The sequence below is a fragment of the Tyto alba genome, unplaced genomic scaffold (genome assembly GCF_018691265.1).
Source record: "Tyto alba isolate M040663 unplaced genomic scaffold, T.alba_DEE_v4.0 Super-Scaffold_2, whole genome shotgun sequence".
NCBI classification, from domain to species: Eukaryota; Metazoa; Chordata; class Aves; order Strigiformes; family Tytonidae; genus Tyto; species Tyto alba.
This window is the reverse complement of record NW_024881282.1, coordinates 75,557,913-75,576,582: the sequence shown is the minus strand read 5'-3', so window position 1 is coordinate 75,576,582 and position 18,670 is coordinate 75,557,913. Positions and strand designations below refer to the sequence as shown.

Genomic DNA, 18,670 nt, shown 5'->3' with positions numbered 1-18,670 from the left:
TCATCTGTTTGATCTTGAGCAACTGATGTCATCTACCTTGACTTGTGCAAAGCTTCTGACACTGTCTCACACAACATCCCTGCCTCTAAATTGTACAGACATGGATTTGATGGATGGACCACCTGATGAATAAAGTATTAGCTGGATGGTTCCACTCAAAGAGTTGCAATCAACAGCTTAATGTCCAAGTGGAGAGCGGTAACGAGTGGCATTCCTCAGGGGTTAGTAATGGGACCAGTGCTGTTTAACATCTTTCTTGGCGACGTGGACAGTGGGATTGAGTACACCCTCAGCAAGTTTGCTGTCAACACCAAGCTGTGTGGTGTGGTTGACACGCTGGAGGGAAGGGATGCCATCCAGAGGGATCTGGACAGGCTTGAAAAGTGGGCCCAAGCAAACCTCATGAAATTCAACATGGCCAAGTGCAAGGTCCTGCACAAATACAGGCTGGGCGGTGAATGGATTGAGAGCAGCCCTGCAGAGAAGTACTTGAGGGTATTAGTGGGTGGAAAACTATCTATGAGCCAGCAATATGCGCTTGCAGCCCAGAAAGCCAACTGTGCCCTGGGCTGCATCAAGAGAAGTGTGGCCAGCAGGTCGAGGGAAGGGATTCTCCCCCCTCTACTACGGTATCATGAGACCCGCCCCCCCCCCCGGTACTGTGTTCAGCTCTGAGGCCCCCAACATAAGAAGGACACAGACCTGCTCAAGCGAGTCCAGAGGAGGGACACGAAGATGATTTGGGGGCTGGATCACCTCCCCTAAGAGGACAGGCTGAGAGAGTTGGGGTTGTTCAGCCTGGAGAAGAGAAGGCTCTGGGGAGACCTTATAGCGGCCTTCCAGTGCTTAGAGGGGGCTACAGGAAAGGTGGGGAGGGACTCTGTATCAGGGAGTATAGGGATACGATGGGGGGTAACAGTTTTAAATTGAGAGTAGATTTAGATTAGATGCAAGGAAGAAATTCTTCACTGTGAAGGTGGTGAGACACTGGCACAGGTTGCCCAGAGCAGCTGTGGCTGCCCCCTCCCTGGAAGGGTTCAGGGCCAGGTTGGACGGGGCTTTGAGCAACCTGGTCTAGTAGAAAGTGTCCCTGCCTATGGCAAGGGGGTTGGAACTAGATGATCTTTAAGGTCCCCTCTAAACCAACCCATTTATGATCTTAGCATGGTGGTTAGTATTCTGCAGAGAATAGCAGCCTAATGGAAGATCCTGGCCTAATCCAAGACTTGAAATTGTGGACAGAGGGATCTACAGAATGAGGGAACCATGACAGGGACACTCAGTCCAGACATTCATCCAGCTCACTACACAAGTAACACACTAAAGGCAACTTCAGGTGTTAAACTTCTACATATTTTGTAACTACTCAGCTACAAACTGATGAATCAGATACCTGCCAATCTGTGCCACCTTGTCACAGGCAGCAACAAGGAACCGAGGAAGACTCGGATTCCCTGGACCTTCAGAACCCCCTCATGGTACTACTACATGGTAGCACAGGACATGTGTGACCCTGTACATTCTCAACCAGAAACAGCCTGAGCTCATGCACAGAGAATTCACATGGCTCTAAAACAGAGCACACCCTGACAGATGTTTGGAGTAAACCTCATCTTCCAATTCACAGGTTGTTTTAGCCTTTCCAACTGCATAAATAAAAAACAACAACAAACCAAAAAATACTTCCATCTATTCTTCAGTCCTGAAACTCTTTCGTATTCATAGGGTATGTAAGCCCCAAAACCTAACATTTCATAGAAAGGAATACAATATTGCTTATTTCATTTTTTAGAACCTCAATTCATGCTGCCTTATTTTACAAGTTTTTGGAGGCAGTAATACTGGTAAGGGAATGAGGGAGGAGAGATATAAACTTGAGATGCAACACATTTGCTTTCCACTTATTTTTTATACAACACTGGTGAAATCTCTGAAAGTGTGTCTTCACTGAAAGTAGGTTAGGTGCTTCCTTTAACCCCAAATAGACAACATCTCTCATTTAAGTTGAAAGGTACCTTAAATCAGCATTGATTGTGGGCATAACCAAGAGAAATGGTGACACCTTCACTCAGACTGGCAATTCTTACTATTTCTTTTGCAAAACCAGGACAAAAACAGTTATCACACAATTAATTAGAAATTACGGAGCCTCTTACCTTACCACAAAGATTGACTTGCTATGTCCTCATAAACTCATGGTCAAGAAGGCAGCACCAGGAAAAGCATGTTAGTAAAGGTGGCTTAGCTTTGCAAACAAAGTAAAGCCAAATAAAGCATTTGGGCCCAGCTGTTAGTCACATGAAGGCACAAACTATCTGCAACGCTTCTGAGAAGGCTAACCATTATATTGGTAAATGATTAAGTTATGCTTAGAATTAATGACTGGAGAGATATTTGTGAGGGAGAATGGAAAGTGTTACATTGTCTTTTACTTTCTCAATCATCCCGCTAGAAACCTGCCTTTTTGCCTTGATTATCTCATCTCTCACATGAGCTTCTTTTTTAACAAAAGAAGCATTTAAAACGTGTGAAATTTTAGCGAGGAGAGGAATTAAGAGCAAAAATCTTCCTTATGATCTGTACTGAATTTCTATGTTGAAACAGGCCATAGAATTTCATCACATTATTCTAGCTTCAAACCCAAGCTTTCTGGCTGGCTAAAGCACCAGGTGCTTCCTGGGAAAGCATGAGGGCCTTGTGCAAGGATTTTGTGGAACAGTCTAATACATCCCTTGATAAGCTGTTCCTATTTAATTGTATCATTAGAAAACTGCACCTTATTTCTAGTCTGAACTGATCAAGCTTCAGCTTTCAGCCATGAAAATCCCCTTAATCTAGCTGACAAAGAACCATCTAACTGTCAGATACCTTTGCCCTGTCTAAGTACTTATAGACTTATCAGGTAGCCTCTACCATCTGCTGATAAACTAAATTGATTGAGCTTCTTAAATCTTCTATTCTAAAGGTGATTATCCAGACCTCAAATGAATGTCGATTTTTCTGAACTCTTTCCAGTCTTTCCAATACCTGATATGCATATCAGAATTGAGATACATATTTCAATAAAGCTGTATAAAAAGTAGTAGTAACCACCTTCCTCCTACTCTCTCAGTCATGCACTTTCAGCCTTCTTCAAGAATGCTTTGCACACAGGGAGTAATACTTAATCAACCTTCTAAGGCAATTCTTCCACCCCTAGTTATATTCTAAATAGAAGTTCTTCCTAATGCAACAAATTCAAAATGGACCATATGTCCAAATTTACTTCTATATGTTATAAAGAAAAACATATGTATTTTTTTAACCCCAATTGCGTAAGATCTATGTATAATGGAACGTATGAATTCAGTGCCTGTATTTTACAAGAGAAAAACTGCAGAGAAAAGGATTACATTGCAACCATGTAATAGTTACCCAACTTAAAGCTACCTCTTTAAACTATTATTTCATTCAATAAACTGACCACTCCCAGCCTATTTTGCACTACAGTATTCTGATGCTCACTTGTATATTTGCCTCTTGAGGTGCTGGGTGGCCACAGCAGATTTTATTTTCAGCAAAATCCAGTGGGCACAACGAAAGATTGCTTCAGGCTAGAGGCAGCATTCTACCAGACAAAAGGCAGAGCTGCAGGCTAGTCATGAAGGATTTGCTAATGTTATAAATCTACTCATGTAGTGAAAATTAATTGCTAGTCATAATCTTCAATTATTACTGTATCACCAGTTAGTTTTCCTTCCTATCTTGGATGAAAAAAAGACAGGAAAAATAATGAAATATCTAACATTTCCAAACAGAAACAAAAAGAAAACTGCCAAAAAAAAAATCAAACCGGAGATTGTAAGATCATATGCTATCCTGTCTGGTAAAGTATACGTGGTCCTGGCAGAGCAGGTGCAGAAAAGAAGATGATGCTAGTGATGTTCACACAGAAAAGGAGCGAGCAATCTAGCTTTTGGAGCACTAATACCAAATTCTACTTTAAAGTAATTTTAAAATTATAGAAAAGCACCATAGTATTATTTGTGGTGATTTGCTAAAATATAGTAAAACACTGTAGTTTTTTGCTATAATAAGAAACTGACCTATTCTCATAAACTTCGTTTGGGTAACTGTTCTTCAGTAAAAAGATTAACCACAACAATGCATTCTGAAAGATGGCAGTCTTTGCTCACTGCTTAAATTTCACGAGCAAAATTTAGTCCCAATGGGAGCATCATCTTTTGGAAAATGTTAAACAGAGCTCTAGTCTGTAAATTCCCTCTCACATGGAAAGGTAATGTGTTTTGGTAATTTTGTCTTTTTTTTTTTTTTTTTTTTTTTTTTGGTAAATAAATACATTCTATGTACCTGTACTTTCTTTGTAATCTAGAAATAAGCTGTTGTTCCTTTCCTTTCCAAATCATTATGCAATAACATATTTCAGTGAGGAGTGGATTACACCCTATCAACACACAGTAGGCTTTCAGCATTCCTTCATTTAATTCCAGTGCAGGTAGGATTAGGCTTTCAGCAGCAGTCATATTTACATTCAAAGATGCTCCTGCCCTTTCTCAGCAACAAATGGATTAATTTCTGCACATTGTTGGTAGAATGCTTTAGGCCTTTTTCCAATGAGAGGTGATCTATAAACATTATCAGTAGTCAATCTGTTTATTCTCATGATTTCTTACCATTCACTTCCTCCTTCTGCCTCTCCTTACACCAATAGCTGGGCTGTAGGCATGAAGCACATTTCATACCCTTCCTCTGGATATACACACACAGTCCTGATTATTACACAAAGCAGCTTTAATACATGATTTTGAACACTGGAAAAGTCTCTATCACAACCTCATACTAAAATTAACAAGCTTTTAACAGCACTTGTTCTGTGTATTGTTTTCATAGCTTTGTATGCTTGGTACATCAGAAATCTGTCATGAATAGCACACATTCAAGGGGTTCTCCTGAAATAAATTTAAACTTCAGAGAAATTTGGACACAAGTCTCACTCTAGGGTTGAAAGTCCATAACAAGAGTCAAAGCTGCTTAGAATTTTGTATGTCATTTATCCTCTGATCCTGTAGTATACAAACAAATGGGCATAAAAGAACTAATACAGAAGGAGTATGAAAGAATGACAAGTGTTGTTGCATACACAATGTGTTAGTGTCTCTTCATTTTTTGCCTAGTATGAAAACTAGGGCACCATTCAAGAAAACAGATGAGGTTGAAGCCTAATAAGAAAGGGAATGTTTAAGCATTTGGAGAACAGAGGGCATGTTTAGGGAACAGAGTTAAGGAAGATAAATCTTATCTTTCAATATCTGTTATTTTTGCAGTTTGGCAATTAGAAGTAGTTTTGCTTTCCAGCTCCAAGACAGTACAAAAACATTAACAACACAGGGAGAGTTTATTTTTACAAATAAACTGCTTTCACTAGAAATCTGTTCTGTACACTACATTCCTGTGCGCTATACTATCAGATCTGATGCCTCCTTCCTCCACATCAACAAATTATTCTCTACCTCCTTCAAACTCCTCCTTAAAATAGCTGCCTGCATTAAATTTTTCAACATTCATAGACTGATTTTTGTCTTCATAACATACACTGCTTATGGCTTTGTCTGAAGTGCATGGTAAGCTCTCTGAAATATAGACCATATCTTACTGTTTTTTAAAACTACCACTTTTATATATGTTACATCATTTGAACACATATGTTACACATCTCTAGAACTTTTCCAAATAAATACTTAATAACAAGGAATTAAAAAAAAAAAAAAACAAACACCACCTCAAACACAAAACCTCAGATTTAGGATAAACTCTTACCTTCCAGGACAGCAATAAAGGTTTACAATAGCTTTGATTTGTCAAAAAGCTTGGAAAACAGTCAGAATATTGACAGGTATCTTGAAAGCTGGAAACAATAATAAATGCTGCAAAATAAAACTTGTAGCATTCCCTCCCTCAGTGATGCAGTCAAGAATAATTTTTTCCGATGAACAAAAAACACCAAAATACATAAAGCTGCATTACTTCTTTCAAAATCTAAATACCTACAAGACTTGGTAATGTTCACACCCAGTGTGTTGTGAGTTATGAGGGTAGCTGAAGGAAACTTACACCTAGCACAGAATGTACAAAGACTCTATTAAAAGCCCTATAAACACAGTTCACCATAATTTCAAGAGCTGAAACATTTTTTTTCCCATTTTTCCTTACATTTTTCCATTGCCATGCATTGAGTTTCTTAGTATATTTACCCAAGGTTATCCAAGTCTTCTAAAAAGCCAAAAATAAAACAAAAGCATGAATACAGATTAGAACCACAAAACTTTATGATAGTGCAGAAAAAACCCTGAAGATAAAATCTGAAGACTTTTATTCTTTTCTTTTTTTTTTTTTTTCCTCAGTAATTCTGCAAGACAATGTGTATAAGCTTTTGGGGTGACTGAACATTGATAACATACAGGGATAAGTAGAAAGTTGCTTGGGAAAGGTGGGCAAGGTAATGAATAAAACTTTCCATGTCACAGGATCAGCTCAATCCTCTGTGCGTGAGTGAACAACACTTTCCCACAGCATTATCCTCTCCTTGCCTCTTTCTTTACACAGATGTTTAGATCTACTAAAGAGATGTGAAACCCTGAGATTAACTTCTTTAACACTGAGGAGCTTGCATCATGAATGACAGCCATTCCATATAACACCTCAAAAATCATTAAGTCCTGCTTTCCCAGAAAAAAAAAGTGCTGTATCATAAAGCATGCCTGCCTGTAGCATGTAGATGGCAACAAGCTTGCTTTGACCTGCAAGACAAGCAAAAGCCATACAACTGTGTTTACTGCAGCAGTGCTCCAAGCTCTGATGATAGACCTCACGCAGTACGACATTAGCCCGGGCCCACTCCATGATAATGTAATCCTGTGGCTTTGTCTCAGCTCTGGAAGCAGGAAGCACAAGTCAGTATCAATATGTGATAGATCACGTAGATATAGTATCTACTTATGATGCACTGCAAAGAACAGAACTACTGAGCTAGAAACCAGCAAGTAAACTACTTTCATGTCCATCGTGTGATGTGACAGATATGACCAGTCACCAAAGCATAGAAGAATTCTGCTACCACAGCCATGGTCTACATACTGTTCTCTCTTCTTGGAGAAAATGCAATATTCTCTGGATTTCTCCAAAATGCTGCTCTTCTTCAAGGCTTTGAACTTTCTCAAAGGCACATTATGGATTCAGGCATGGGCTGGTCAGAGAGCACAAACTGCTAGCAGTCTTCTCTCCAGTCATCTCCAAAAGAATCTTTCACCTGAGAATCTGACTCAAAGGCTGACCTGGCATATACTGAATGGCATCAATTTACTTTCTCAGCAGTGCCCGTTATTTCTATCCCATTATTTCTGATACCCAGGACTCCACCCTCTTTCACACTGACACAATATGTTTTGCCCTTTGTGTTTCCACCTTTGAAGGTTTTTGTTTTGCTTCACCTTCCCACAGTTAGGTCCAACTCCACCAGTCTTGAACCCATGCTCATCTTAAATATCTATTTCCTTTGCTTTACTCTTGCCTGTCCTAGAATTTGCAGTAGAAAAGCAAACCAGTCTGGAAATGAGGTTATTGCACATTTTCTCTCTCCTGCTGCTTACTAAGCTGTGCCATTCCTCCAGTTGAGCTGAACCCACACCTGCAATTTCAGCCTTTTTTTCCTCCTACTTTTGACTCACTCCTCAAACCTTTTCTCTTGTATCCATTTCTTTCTCCACAATAGAATGCAAATATTTATCCCAAGAGAAAGCCACAAAACATAATAATCATTTCACATTCCCCCTTCCCACTCTCTTTTTCTTCCTTACAGCTCTCTCTTCTTCCTCATACCATAGATATGAAACACATCTGTCCCACTCTCCACTTGCCTCACATCACCCTGTACCTCACATCTCCTCCTCTTGCTCTAACAGAACAGGACAGCCAATCAGTCTTTCCTGTGTTTGGAAATCTACTTCTGACCTCTTGCTTCTCTAAGTACACCACTTCTCCTTCTATCCTTCTTTCATCTCTAAGCTCAAAATGAACTGTTTGATAACAAATTACACTTTTAATTTGTCTCTAACTTCAGCCTGAACTCCCTTCAGCTGTTCCTTGCACTACACTGAAACTATTTCACTAAAATGTCTGAAAACCTTTTACTATTGCAATGTCAAAATAAGTTAATCATTTCCATCATCCATAAGCCTTGTGTGCTCATCATAAAAATTAAATGCATTTCTCCTTCTGAAGCATTCATTCTCCTTTTCTGACTTCCATGACTACCCTCTCCTGCTTCCTTCCCTCCCTGTACCAACACCTTCACAGGTCATTGGGAGGCTCCTTATTCATCCTTTGTTTTCTAGTAGGGTTCCACTGAGCTACATTTTTTGCCCCTTTCCTTATGGCTGGGAATTTCACCCACAAACTCAGCTCCTAAGGAGACAGGTCCCAAATAGAGTAGATTTATGTCTAAACAAAAAATCTCAGTCTATCTTTCTGACACCTCTTGTCACTGAGTAGCTGTCAGCTTCAGCTCAATACAGCTAGAACAGAACTTAGATCTCACCCCTCCCACCCTCTTTTTTCCACCTCCTCTCTTGATCACTGTGGACAGCATTAGCATCTTGCCCATCATTCAGATATGAAATACTGCGTTATCTTTGACAATGACTTCTCTCTTGATCTGTTCATTCAGGCTATGCCTTTACCTAAATGATTCTTCCTGTCTTGCATCTTTAGGACAAAGCCTTCTCTAAACATCTTCAGAGCTAGAGGTTTCTCCGGACCTTCACCTCACACTAGTTACTAAAATGTTCTTCTTTTTTGTTTTGACAAACATCCTGCTAGTTCACACTGTTCCAAAATTTCTTTTTTCTATTTTGCCATACTGATCTACCATTATTCTCTCTGCATCTTTCTATGCACAATCCTCCATTCCAACTTTAAACAATGGGAACGACTCATCTTTGCTTTCCAGGCTCCTCTGTCTTACCTACATGATAGTGTACACATTCTACTCATTGTCACACCATTTACTCACATTTCTAGTTGGCTCATGATGCCAGTATTCACTTACTAAGCTTTTAACAACCAGTCTATATTTTCATTGAGGCCAACTTCCACACTTGAGTAAAGACACCTTCCAAGTTCTTGCAAAACTACTTCACTGCCCTCTGAACATCACCTTAAGATTTCCTTGCCACAGTTCTAAGCAAGCTACTTTAGTTTAGGCTAAAGTCTACCACCTATCATGTTGAGCAGCTAAGTGCTTTTGTTTGTCAATATTAAAACTCCTGCTTTGTCATATATTAAAAAATTAGTTCTCTGCCGCACAACAATTTCACAGCAAACACATGCATAAACCCTTCCTCCCTGAGCTGGTACCCTGCACAATAGCATCTAGTGTCTGATGGGGCTGCTAGGCATTAGGTTCATGCAAATAATAATACTGCCTCCCTAATCATGGCAGTAACAGATGACTTACTCATATTCATCCAGATCATTGTCCCCTGACCGTCCATTATCAGCCCCAAACAAACAAGGTTTTGGCTCTGTCAGTGGTTGTTGTGGTGGCATGGGTCCAACAAACTTTTCAAATTTAAATCATCAGTAGCATCCTATCTCAATGAGACACAACTAAGAGCATCTTAAAAAAATAACTGGATATCTTAACTACCATCTGATAATCTATCTCATCTGGACAATCACAAGCGGCGAGCCTAATGGCCACCTGAGGACAGAATACCTATTAGAGATTCAAAGATGAACACGTGTGATGATTTATACTTCTGTAAATCTTTGCTTCCATTCTGACCATCTGAGCTCAGAACAACAACAAACAGAAATCACCTTATTCTGACACTGGAGAGGTCCAGTCCCATCCTGTTTTGTTTTGCTAGTAAAGACAATTTTGATCCAACAAACTTATCAACAACAATTGCTTACATGACATTAGCAGTATTCAATCCAAATATAACTTAAAATTCCCAGTTCCTGCCTGCCCCCTATATCTAGCCCCCTGCAATACGAAAAGGAAGAGAAAGAATGACAGGACAAGAAAACAGCAAACACTGTATATTAGAAAAAAAGTATAAACAAAACAAAGAAAAGAGCACGGCGAAGACCACCACACAGAATCAAACCCCATGAACTCTTGCCCTTTGCCAGTCACTTACATCTTGATGTTACTTCATCAGCCACCCTTCTGTCTCTTCTGCTGAACACCTGCTCCAAGGGAACGGAAAGGGAAGCAAGCCTAAACCCCTTGTGTACTGTGCACAGCTCTGTCACAATACAACTGCTTCCGTTTTATGGATGATTCAGGAGGGGCCTGGGGATTAAGTGAAACTGCACTAGATGTACATTGGTACCAGCAGTTGTGCAGAACTTCTGTCTTCAAGTTCTTTGCTACCTCTGGCTGATTCTCTTTCTGATCTGGAAAAACTCCACTTATTTTTTGCCAAACACCACACATTTTATAAATACATGCATACAGAAAACAACTCTAATTGTTGTCAAGAATGCAGATAAACAGGAAGATGTGTTGGGTTTAAGGGCTGTATTATTAATATAACAGTAAAATATGAAAGGAAATTGCTGAATAATAAACACGACATTTCAGAAGTAAGGAAGACATCTCTATTTCTATTGAGTACAAGACCAAGAGCAATCAGAAAGCCCACTTCTCCAGCAACACCAGTGGCTTTCAAGCATAACTTTTAATAAACCACATGACAAGTTATGACAAAACTACTCCCTTAAAATCGTCAACATTCAACCAGAGAAAGGGACACAAAAAAGACAAAAAGAGAAACGAAGCATGCAATAGTTGGTTTTCATCTGCCCCACATCAGTCTTAAGTAACAGTGCTGGATTTCATCTCCAATTTGAGTCATCTTAGACAGCTGCACAGCACTACGAAAAAAAACTGTATCATTTTACCTACATAGCATGAACCTTTCTCATCCAGCAATAGAACCATCAAAGACTTCTTTCTACAGAATTGCTGAGAGATCTCTGTCAAACACCCTTACTATGTCAGGACAGCATTCACCACAGGTTTTTTTGGTATATAAATTACCCAACGACACCAGCTTCACCTGGCATCCTGCACTATTAACTCTTGAAACAGCTTTTTCAAGGACAAGCTGAAGAACGTCTGCACCAATTTGAACTCCGAAGACAGAAGGATCCAGTAACTTAATCCATGCCCACAAACTGAAAAGCTTTCTGGCCAGTTTTTCCAAAATTACTCTTAATAACAAGTTGTCATGGCACTCATATAACCTTATGGTGGAGTTAACTCTAAGAAATACTCATATCAATATACTATTTTTACTGAAGGTGATCTTTCTTAGTAATGTATGCAGCGTTATAAATCTAAACTTTAACCGAGACTACCAGAAACTTACGCTTTCTGTCTACAGGACTTTTGTGATCCACAACTTGAACAAAATGTGATTTGAAACATGTTTTCTATAGGATTTTCCACTGCTTCCATCTCACACACCTCAGCCTTGGTTAAATGGCTAATGTTTTCTGTCCCAAAGGTAAAACAGAACCTGATAATGCCCTAATTTTTAATTAACTAGAAACAAAAGGCCCATTTCAAGGAAATTACTCCATTTCACAGTGAAAATGGTTCAAATGTTCTGAAGTCTTTTTTTATACATGGAAACATGTATTTCATCTACAAACTATTAACCACATACAGAGACAGATCAACAAGAAAATATACACGTTTTTATATCTGAATCAGAATTGGATACAGAAACTCATTTCACTTTCTGTGGTGACAACAAGGCTTGGGATACACTCTAGTAAACACATAATTTCCCCCTTTCCCAAGTCCGGTTATAAATTACAACAAATAGAAGGAATGTCAGACTCAGATCTTTAGTGATAGTGCTGTCAGCTGACAGAAAAATCACACATGGTTTCCCCCTCAGTGATCAAAAGAGATACCTTAAATTACAGGAGATCTAACCTCTTCAGAATAACTGTTGCACAAATAGTGGGAAAAATATCGCCTGAACTCCATCAAGATACGTGCCACCTAACAAAATCAGAATTTTTAAAGTAATTTACAGAACAACAGTTTTAGATACATATTCAAAAACATCAAAATCCTGATTCAAAACACAGAATGTCTGATTTATCATTACTCCACGCTTTTTATCCAGTGTGTGGGTTGATGAACTAAAGGACAGGTTTCAGAAAATAACTATGTAACTATGAGGATAAACTACAATTCTGACTAAATTTCTGGGCACTATCATACATAATGTTTCATACTTCCTCTGTCACCATTCCCTGAGATACATTAAATGAGGTGACAGCCACAACCAGGAGCCACGCCACCCCCCCTGCAGAAGCTGTCCATGGGAAAAAAAAAAAAACCCAAACAACAAAACAACCCAAACCAAAATATCAGAGTCAGATATCAGGTACTGAACTGATTAGGCATTTAAACACCAGAATTCAACCCCACTGACATTTCTCATCCTCAAGAAAACCCTCATGGGGACCTTTGCTTACTATTCTTATTCCCAGTATAAAGATAAGAATGGTAAGAAAAAGTTTCTTTTGACAACAGCCACAGTGTTGTACCCTGACAATTCTCAGTTCTTTCACTCACCAAGCTCCATCTGAATATTACATGTTTAAGAATCAGTATCTCTGGAAGACCTTATTAGCTTACAGGGAAAAGAAATAAAGTTATACAACATTCACCCCTCTCTTTTGCCCACTGCAAAACCAAAACCAAAACCAACCCCAAATCACCAATTAAGGGGGTATAAATTCATAACCTCACCTCTTTCTTTTGGGGTATGTGTTTAAAACTTTGTTGTAATTTTCCTTCCCCCTCAGCCCTTTCCAGCATTCCCTACCACTACAAAAAGATGAAAGATGAAGGTGGCTAAGAAAAACAAGAAGGTTTTATTCTTGACTTTTTGTTTGATATGTTTTTAAAGGATACAAACAGCACCACTGGCAAACCACTAGTAAATGAAAAAATAAATAATAATTAAAAAAAAGATCAACTCCAATCCCTATGCTTACATTAACCAGCTGGCTTTGTGTCGTCTTCTCTTCTTTCACAATCTCCTCCAATTTTAGTTCTCTTCCTCTTGCTTTTCATAAAGTATAATGTTGTATGCTACATTAGTTTTTTCCTATAGAAGTGTTCCCTACCATTGCACAGCCTCCTTAACTTCTTATTTTTCCATGAAGAATGATAAAATCATTGAGATATTTTTCTGAAGAATAAAAAATACTGAAAGCAAAACTAATCAGTATCCCTTTAATTTTGTTATGACGTTGCTGAAAGATGAACCAAAAAGCCTTCCATCAGATCTTTATGTGGGAAGTCAAAATAGGAAAAACATACTGTAAACAACTATCCAATAGATTTAACATTCCAGTTTGTATGTCTAATCACCAAGTAAAATGGTCAAGTATGGGGCTGTGCAACAATGACAGAGTATTTCTGATTTTAACACAACATCAGAAAACCAGAATATAATTTTTTACATAACATCCTTAGCGTTAAACAATAATGAGCCAGTATGGTTAGTGAAAAGATTATCTAAGACAAAACACACACATCATCAGATTGAAACCTCAATAATACAAACTCACTGAACTGAGAAACTGAAGTTGACTATGACACCAAGTACCCAGATATAGATCTAAATCCCATAGGTCATATTTAACCCTGCTGTAGTTCATGAAGACACACAGGATACCTTTTGCTCCTTTACAGCCTGTGCCTGCCTAGAAATACTCATAACACTTAATGCTTGCACATTTACTAAACCAATTATTAATAAGAGTTCTGTATATAAAACCAAAAAAAAAACCCCAAACCATATCCTTCTATTATTTTCTTAAATATGGTATAAAGTAAAACATATTCCTCCAAAATTAATCTAAAATCAGTTACAGGTTTTGACTGATACTAAAAGATCACTGTACCTATCTCAGGCATACAGTTACTGTGACTTTTTACAGGTCACAAATTGTCAAATATAGACTCCTTTTGCTATGCATGCTATCTACAAGAAAATCTTCAATTCTTCAAATACACCATCCAACTTTTTAAAAGTCAATAAAAATTCTAAATGCTGCTCCAATTCTGATAACCCCTCTTTTAGCTAAACTGGTTGGTTGGTAGTGATTTGTCAGATAAGTTACACAATACCGTTTCTGTTTCCTGATTAGATAAGCAGATAAGTTGTTTTTTTTTTTTCTGGCACAAACATTTATGCATAAAATTTTTCATTTTCTGTGAACACTTGCAACTTTGTAATCCCCTCTCCTTGAATCTAGGTGTCAGTAAAAGTCAACCATGGACATACTGCATTTGCTAAAGCAAAACATAAAGTAAGTATTAGCATGCAAAAAGCAATTCCATCTCCAAAACTGAACAAACGTTCAGGAAATTTCTCTCCCTCTGTGCTGCCTACATATACACTGTAGAATAAAGGAAAGCACTGAGCAGTATTTCTACAGCTTTACTTCTGCCCTAAAGATGGGTCATGGGGCACATGGCCTTGACGAATCTCTTGCATTACAGAAATGAACAGCACAGCCCGGCTGCGACCCCTTTGCCCAGGGATGTGCTAAGGAGTGTCAAGCACTTTGGCAGGTGGAGATTTAGCAGTGCTTCTCCTCACTACCACCGGGGAATGCTGCCTCCCAGGTCCCCCCCCTTGGCTCAACAGGAGGAGGAAGAGCAATTTATCGCTCTAAACACATATAGTACACAGCCAGAAAGGAGGCAGCGACGCAGGGATGAAGCTAGCTGGAAGCACTGTTTGACATCTGACATAATTTCTTTTCTACAAAACCAAAGTGAAACACCTTGTCATGGTCGGAAGGAGAACACCATCTTTCCACCCCTTCTTCCCAACATGATCTCCACACACAGTTTCACTAGTCTAAAAAGGCTCCTTGCTTAACTGCTTACAAGGGAACGGCCACGTAAATCTGGTCATATCGACTAAAGTTGACAAAACACAGACAAATATTACAAGAAGTAAATACAGTGAGAACAGACTTTACACTATCATTTTCAAACTGGACAGTAATTTTTGATACTTAAAGTCCTGTCTGTCCACCATCCCCCAGTTATCTTGTACCAGTAAAGTCTGAGTTTTCTAAGGCACTGCTTACAATCTCTTGGCACCACTAATACCATTAAGAAGGCCTACTCAAATAGATAAGATTGCAAAGAAAACTGAATTGGATTTGATATTAAGACCTACCATGACCACAACCCTTGTCTCTGAAGAAACCAGACAAAAAAGTCAACGTCACATGATAGATGTGTGCAAGATCGAAGTAAGAGCACAAGTGTTTCTGCAAGTATATGAGCAATGTTTTCTGCAGACCAGTCTAACTCTTCAAATTTTTTCCCACCTTTATTAATAAGGATAGCGAGGCTCAAGGAAGGTTTACAGTGGGTGTTCAGACACACAGATGGGTGTGGTGAAAACACCAGTATTAACCGACTGCTTAAGTGAATACAGCAGAAATATTTCAACACATACTAATTTATTCAAACTTTGTGAAAGTTCTTTCTAAGTAATCCAAAGCAAGTTACTACTTAGAAGAAATAAAATTCTTAAAGTTTTTTATTCTCTAAATGTAAGTCAGTTTTGGTTTTGTAAACTGTAATACAATATAAGTGCTATAAAAGCTAATAAGTGCTTCACACCTGTCACTATCATAATGTCAGCAATGACAGTACACTTTGGAAATAATTTTTCTGGATAGTGAGTTTAAATAGAGCTCCTCTGACGGAGTCTCTAACCCCTCCAAAAACAAACAGCGAGAGACTAGAGCTCATAATCTAAACTGAATCATTCTAGGAAACAATTTGCATATTATATATGACTAAGGCATAGGGATGCGCTTCGATCTTTATTTCTCAAGTAAGCTTATTATAAAGAATTCGTGTTCAAGGACTTCTACCCGCAAAACATTTTATCTCAACAAATTAAGCTCCTTATGAAGGCCAAGCTCCAGTAGCAAGATTTTTATTCCATTACTTTTAAACCACACATATGCTCAACGTTACTGACAGACGTACAAACTGGTGGAGCCTTGAACTTTTACCTATACATGTACTAAATGTAAATCCCAGTTCTGCTTCTAACTTATTTTTGCGCTGTCAAAATAGAGAGGTTCAGGCTTGTCAGAATCAAGACAGGAACACAATGAAGCTTGGCATCTCTATAAAGGTCTTTCAAAAGGGAGGTTTTATGGTATTTTAAATAATTTTATTTAATGTGGACTCCATGCAATTTTATAGTTTATTACACAAATCTATGTTACTGATTAATTCATTCTTTTTTCAAGAGCTTCTTTAGAAAACATAAGATTCCTTTAAGCTGACAAGATGCTCAAAATTAAACACACATGTAATGACAATTATAATATAACAAGAGACTTGACATTATTTCAGAATATATATTATGACATTACAGGTAATAGTGGGATTTCTCTCAGCATCAGTAAGTCACATTGAAGTTTCACTGCGACGGGATCATTCATTATGAACTGACTTCACAAAGTTCTCATGACAGAAAGGTTGTACATGTATACTGCTTTCTTAACAGAACAGAAACAAACAGCTATATGAAAATATGTCCCAAACCATTTCACTAGTTGCAGTAGGTATTGCTCCAGCTTGATGTTAATGACCCACGTCGCAAACAAAATGGACAAATTTGATTTGCCTACGCTCACCACTTAAGTTTCTCCTCTTGCAACTAGCAGAACTGTGTCAGGCATGGCATATCAGCAAATAGCATTAGCCTGAAATTTGCCTATTCATACTTATGGTACCAGAAAACCTTATGGCCCAAACGACCCATTACATTTGGTTTTGCATAATATGCATGGCTTAGCCTAATGGAAGATAATATTAGACGTTGGCCGCTCAGCTGACTGTAAGTCACACTCAGTAGTGAGAATGAAACAATAAAATGCAACTTGGGCTGAAGTGACTGAACTCAAAGATCGTAACAGACCATTTCTCTCTGCGAGTGAAAAGTGTTTTTCACTACAGTCATTAAAGGTAATATAACGTTTAAAGTCGATGCATGGGTTTATATGCTTATCTTCACACAGAAGTAAGTGAAACATTGCACCAAGGGACAGGGTCCTTGAAAAAAATCCAATATGGCCACTGATGCGTAGTTGTCTTTTGACTTAAAATCGCCTAATCTTTTACCACATCTGTCAGTCGCACGCACCTGTTATGCTCGTACTTCAAAAGAAGTTGACACAGTGACAGTCATCTGCATGTATCCAACCCTGAAACATTCTTCAAGGCAGAGAGATCCATATGCTATTAGACTACCCTGTCAAGGCCAAACCACAGTCATCCACAGCCACCAAGAGACAGACAGGTAGAGAGGTGTGCCAGCACTATCCACTTACCTTCTTTATTAAGCCTCATAACCTCCCTGCTTTTTCCACCCTCCTTTCCAGTCTCTTCTAGATCTACACCTGCAGAAGAGAAGCAGAGTCAGGAAGCTCCGAGGGCCCAGAGGTGTGCATTTATTGTTTGGCGAGGGGGGGAGGAGGAGAGGTAAGGAGGTGAGCAGTGTTTCTATTTGCAACAGCAAAAGCACAATGGTCGGAGCATCTGCCAGGGAGCGGAACCGCCGGGCCCCCCGCGGCAGCACCCTCCAACCCCCCACCCTCCACCCCTTCCCCCCACGCCCCCCCCGCCCCGCAGCATCCTCCGGCCCCTCCGCGCCGCGCATCCTCCCCCTCGCCCCCTTCCCCCACCGCGACGCCGGCCCAGCGGCGGAGCCCGCGCCGCGGGGCAGCGGCACGGCGCGGCGTGCGCCAGCGCCTCCCGCACACATGGCACCGGGGGCTCGGCGCGTCAGCTGAGCGCCCGGGGCGGGGGGGGGGGGGGGTGGGGGGGGGTGGAGGCGGCACCTCCCGCCGCGGCCCCGGAGCGGGTGGGGGGGAGGGGAGGGGGTTGAAGCGGGGAGGAGAAGGGGGGGTGGCCCGGTCGGGCCCCCGGCCCCTGGCCCCGCCGCCGTGCGTGCGCTCCGAAGGAGGGGAGCGGCGTGCCGAGCCGCGGGCCGGTCCCTGCCCTTACTGTGCGGGGGGGCGGCGCCGTGCGCGTGCGGGGGGGCGGCCTCCCGCACCCAGGCGGCCCAGGGCTGGCCCAGGAACGCCTCGGGACTGGGCACGGGCCGCTCCAGGGCCGCCATGGCGCCGCGCCTGCTCCTGCCTCCTTGTTGCTTTTCCCGTTTCCTTCGGCGGCGGCGGCGGCGAGCGAGCGAGCGAGACACGGGATTCGAGAACGCCGCACGTCATCCTCGGGACGTTCCGCCGCCCACACGGGGGTAGTGTCAGCCCCTGCTCCCTATCAGATCGGGCTCCCCGCCGCCCAGCGCGCATGCTCGCGCCCCCCGCGCCTGCGCGCCGCGCCCCGGCGACGCCGCCGGCAGCCGGGCCTGCTGCCCGCCCCGAGGGGGGCGCCGGCCCCGCGCCGCCTTCCGCGCTGCCTCCCGCGCCCCTGCGCTGCCCTCCGCGCCCCCGCGCAGCGCCACGACCCGGCCCGGCCCGGCCCGGCCCGGCCCGGCCCGGCCCGGCCCGACTCGGTCTGGTC

At 41.0% G+C, this 18,670-nt stretch overlaps 1 protein-coding gene across 3 annotated transcripts in view; it reads right to left on the bottom strand.

The window, feature by feature from the left end:
- ATXN7L1 (ataxin 7 like 1) overlaps positions 1 to 18,430 on the bottom strand; it is a 120,065-nt gene extending 101,635 nt beyond the window's left edge. For all 3 annotated transcript variants that reach the window (XM_032996212.2, XM_032996214.2, XM_032996215.2), the window contains exons 1-2: positions 18,155 to 18,430; positions 17,479 to 17,547 (exon numbers count right to left, since the gene is read on the bottom strand). In XM_032996212.2, the coding sequence (XP_032852103.2) occupies positions 17,479 to 17,547; positions 18,155 to 18,269 (184 nt within the window). In that variant the 5' untranslated portion in view covers positions 18,270 to 18,430. The remainder of the gene's footprint in view (positions 1 to 17,478; positions 17,548 to 18,154) is intronic.
- Positions 18,431 to 18,670: the final 240 nt, after the last annotated feature.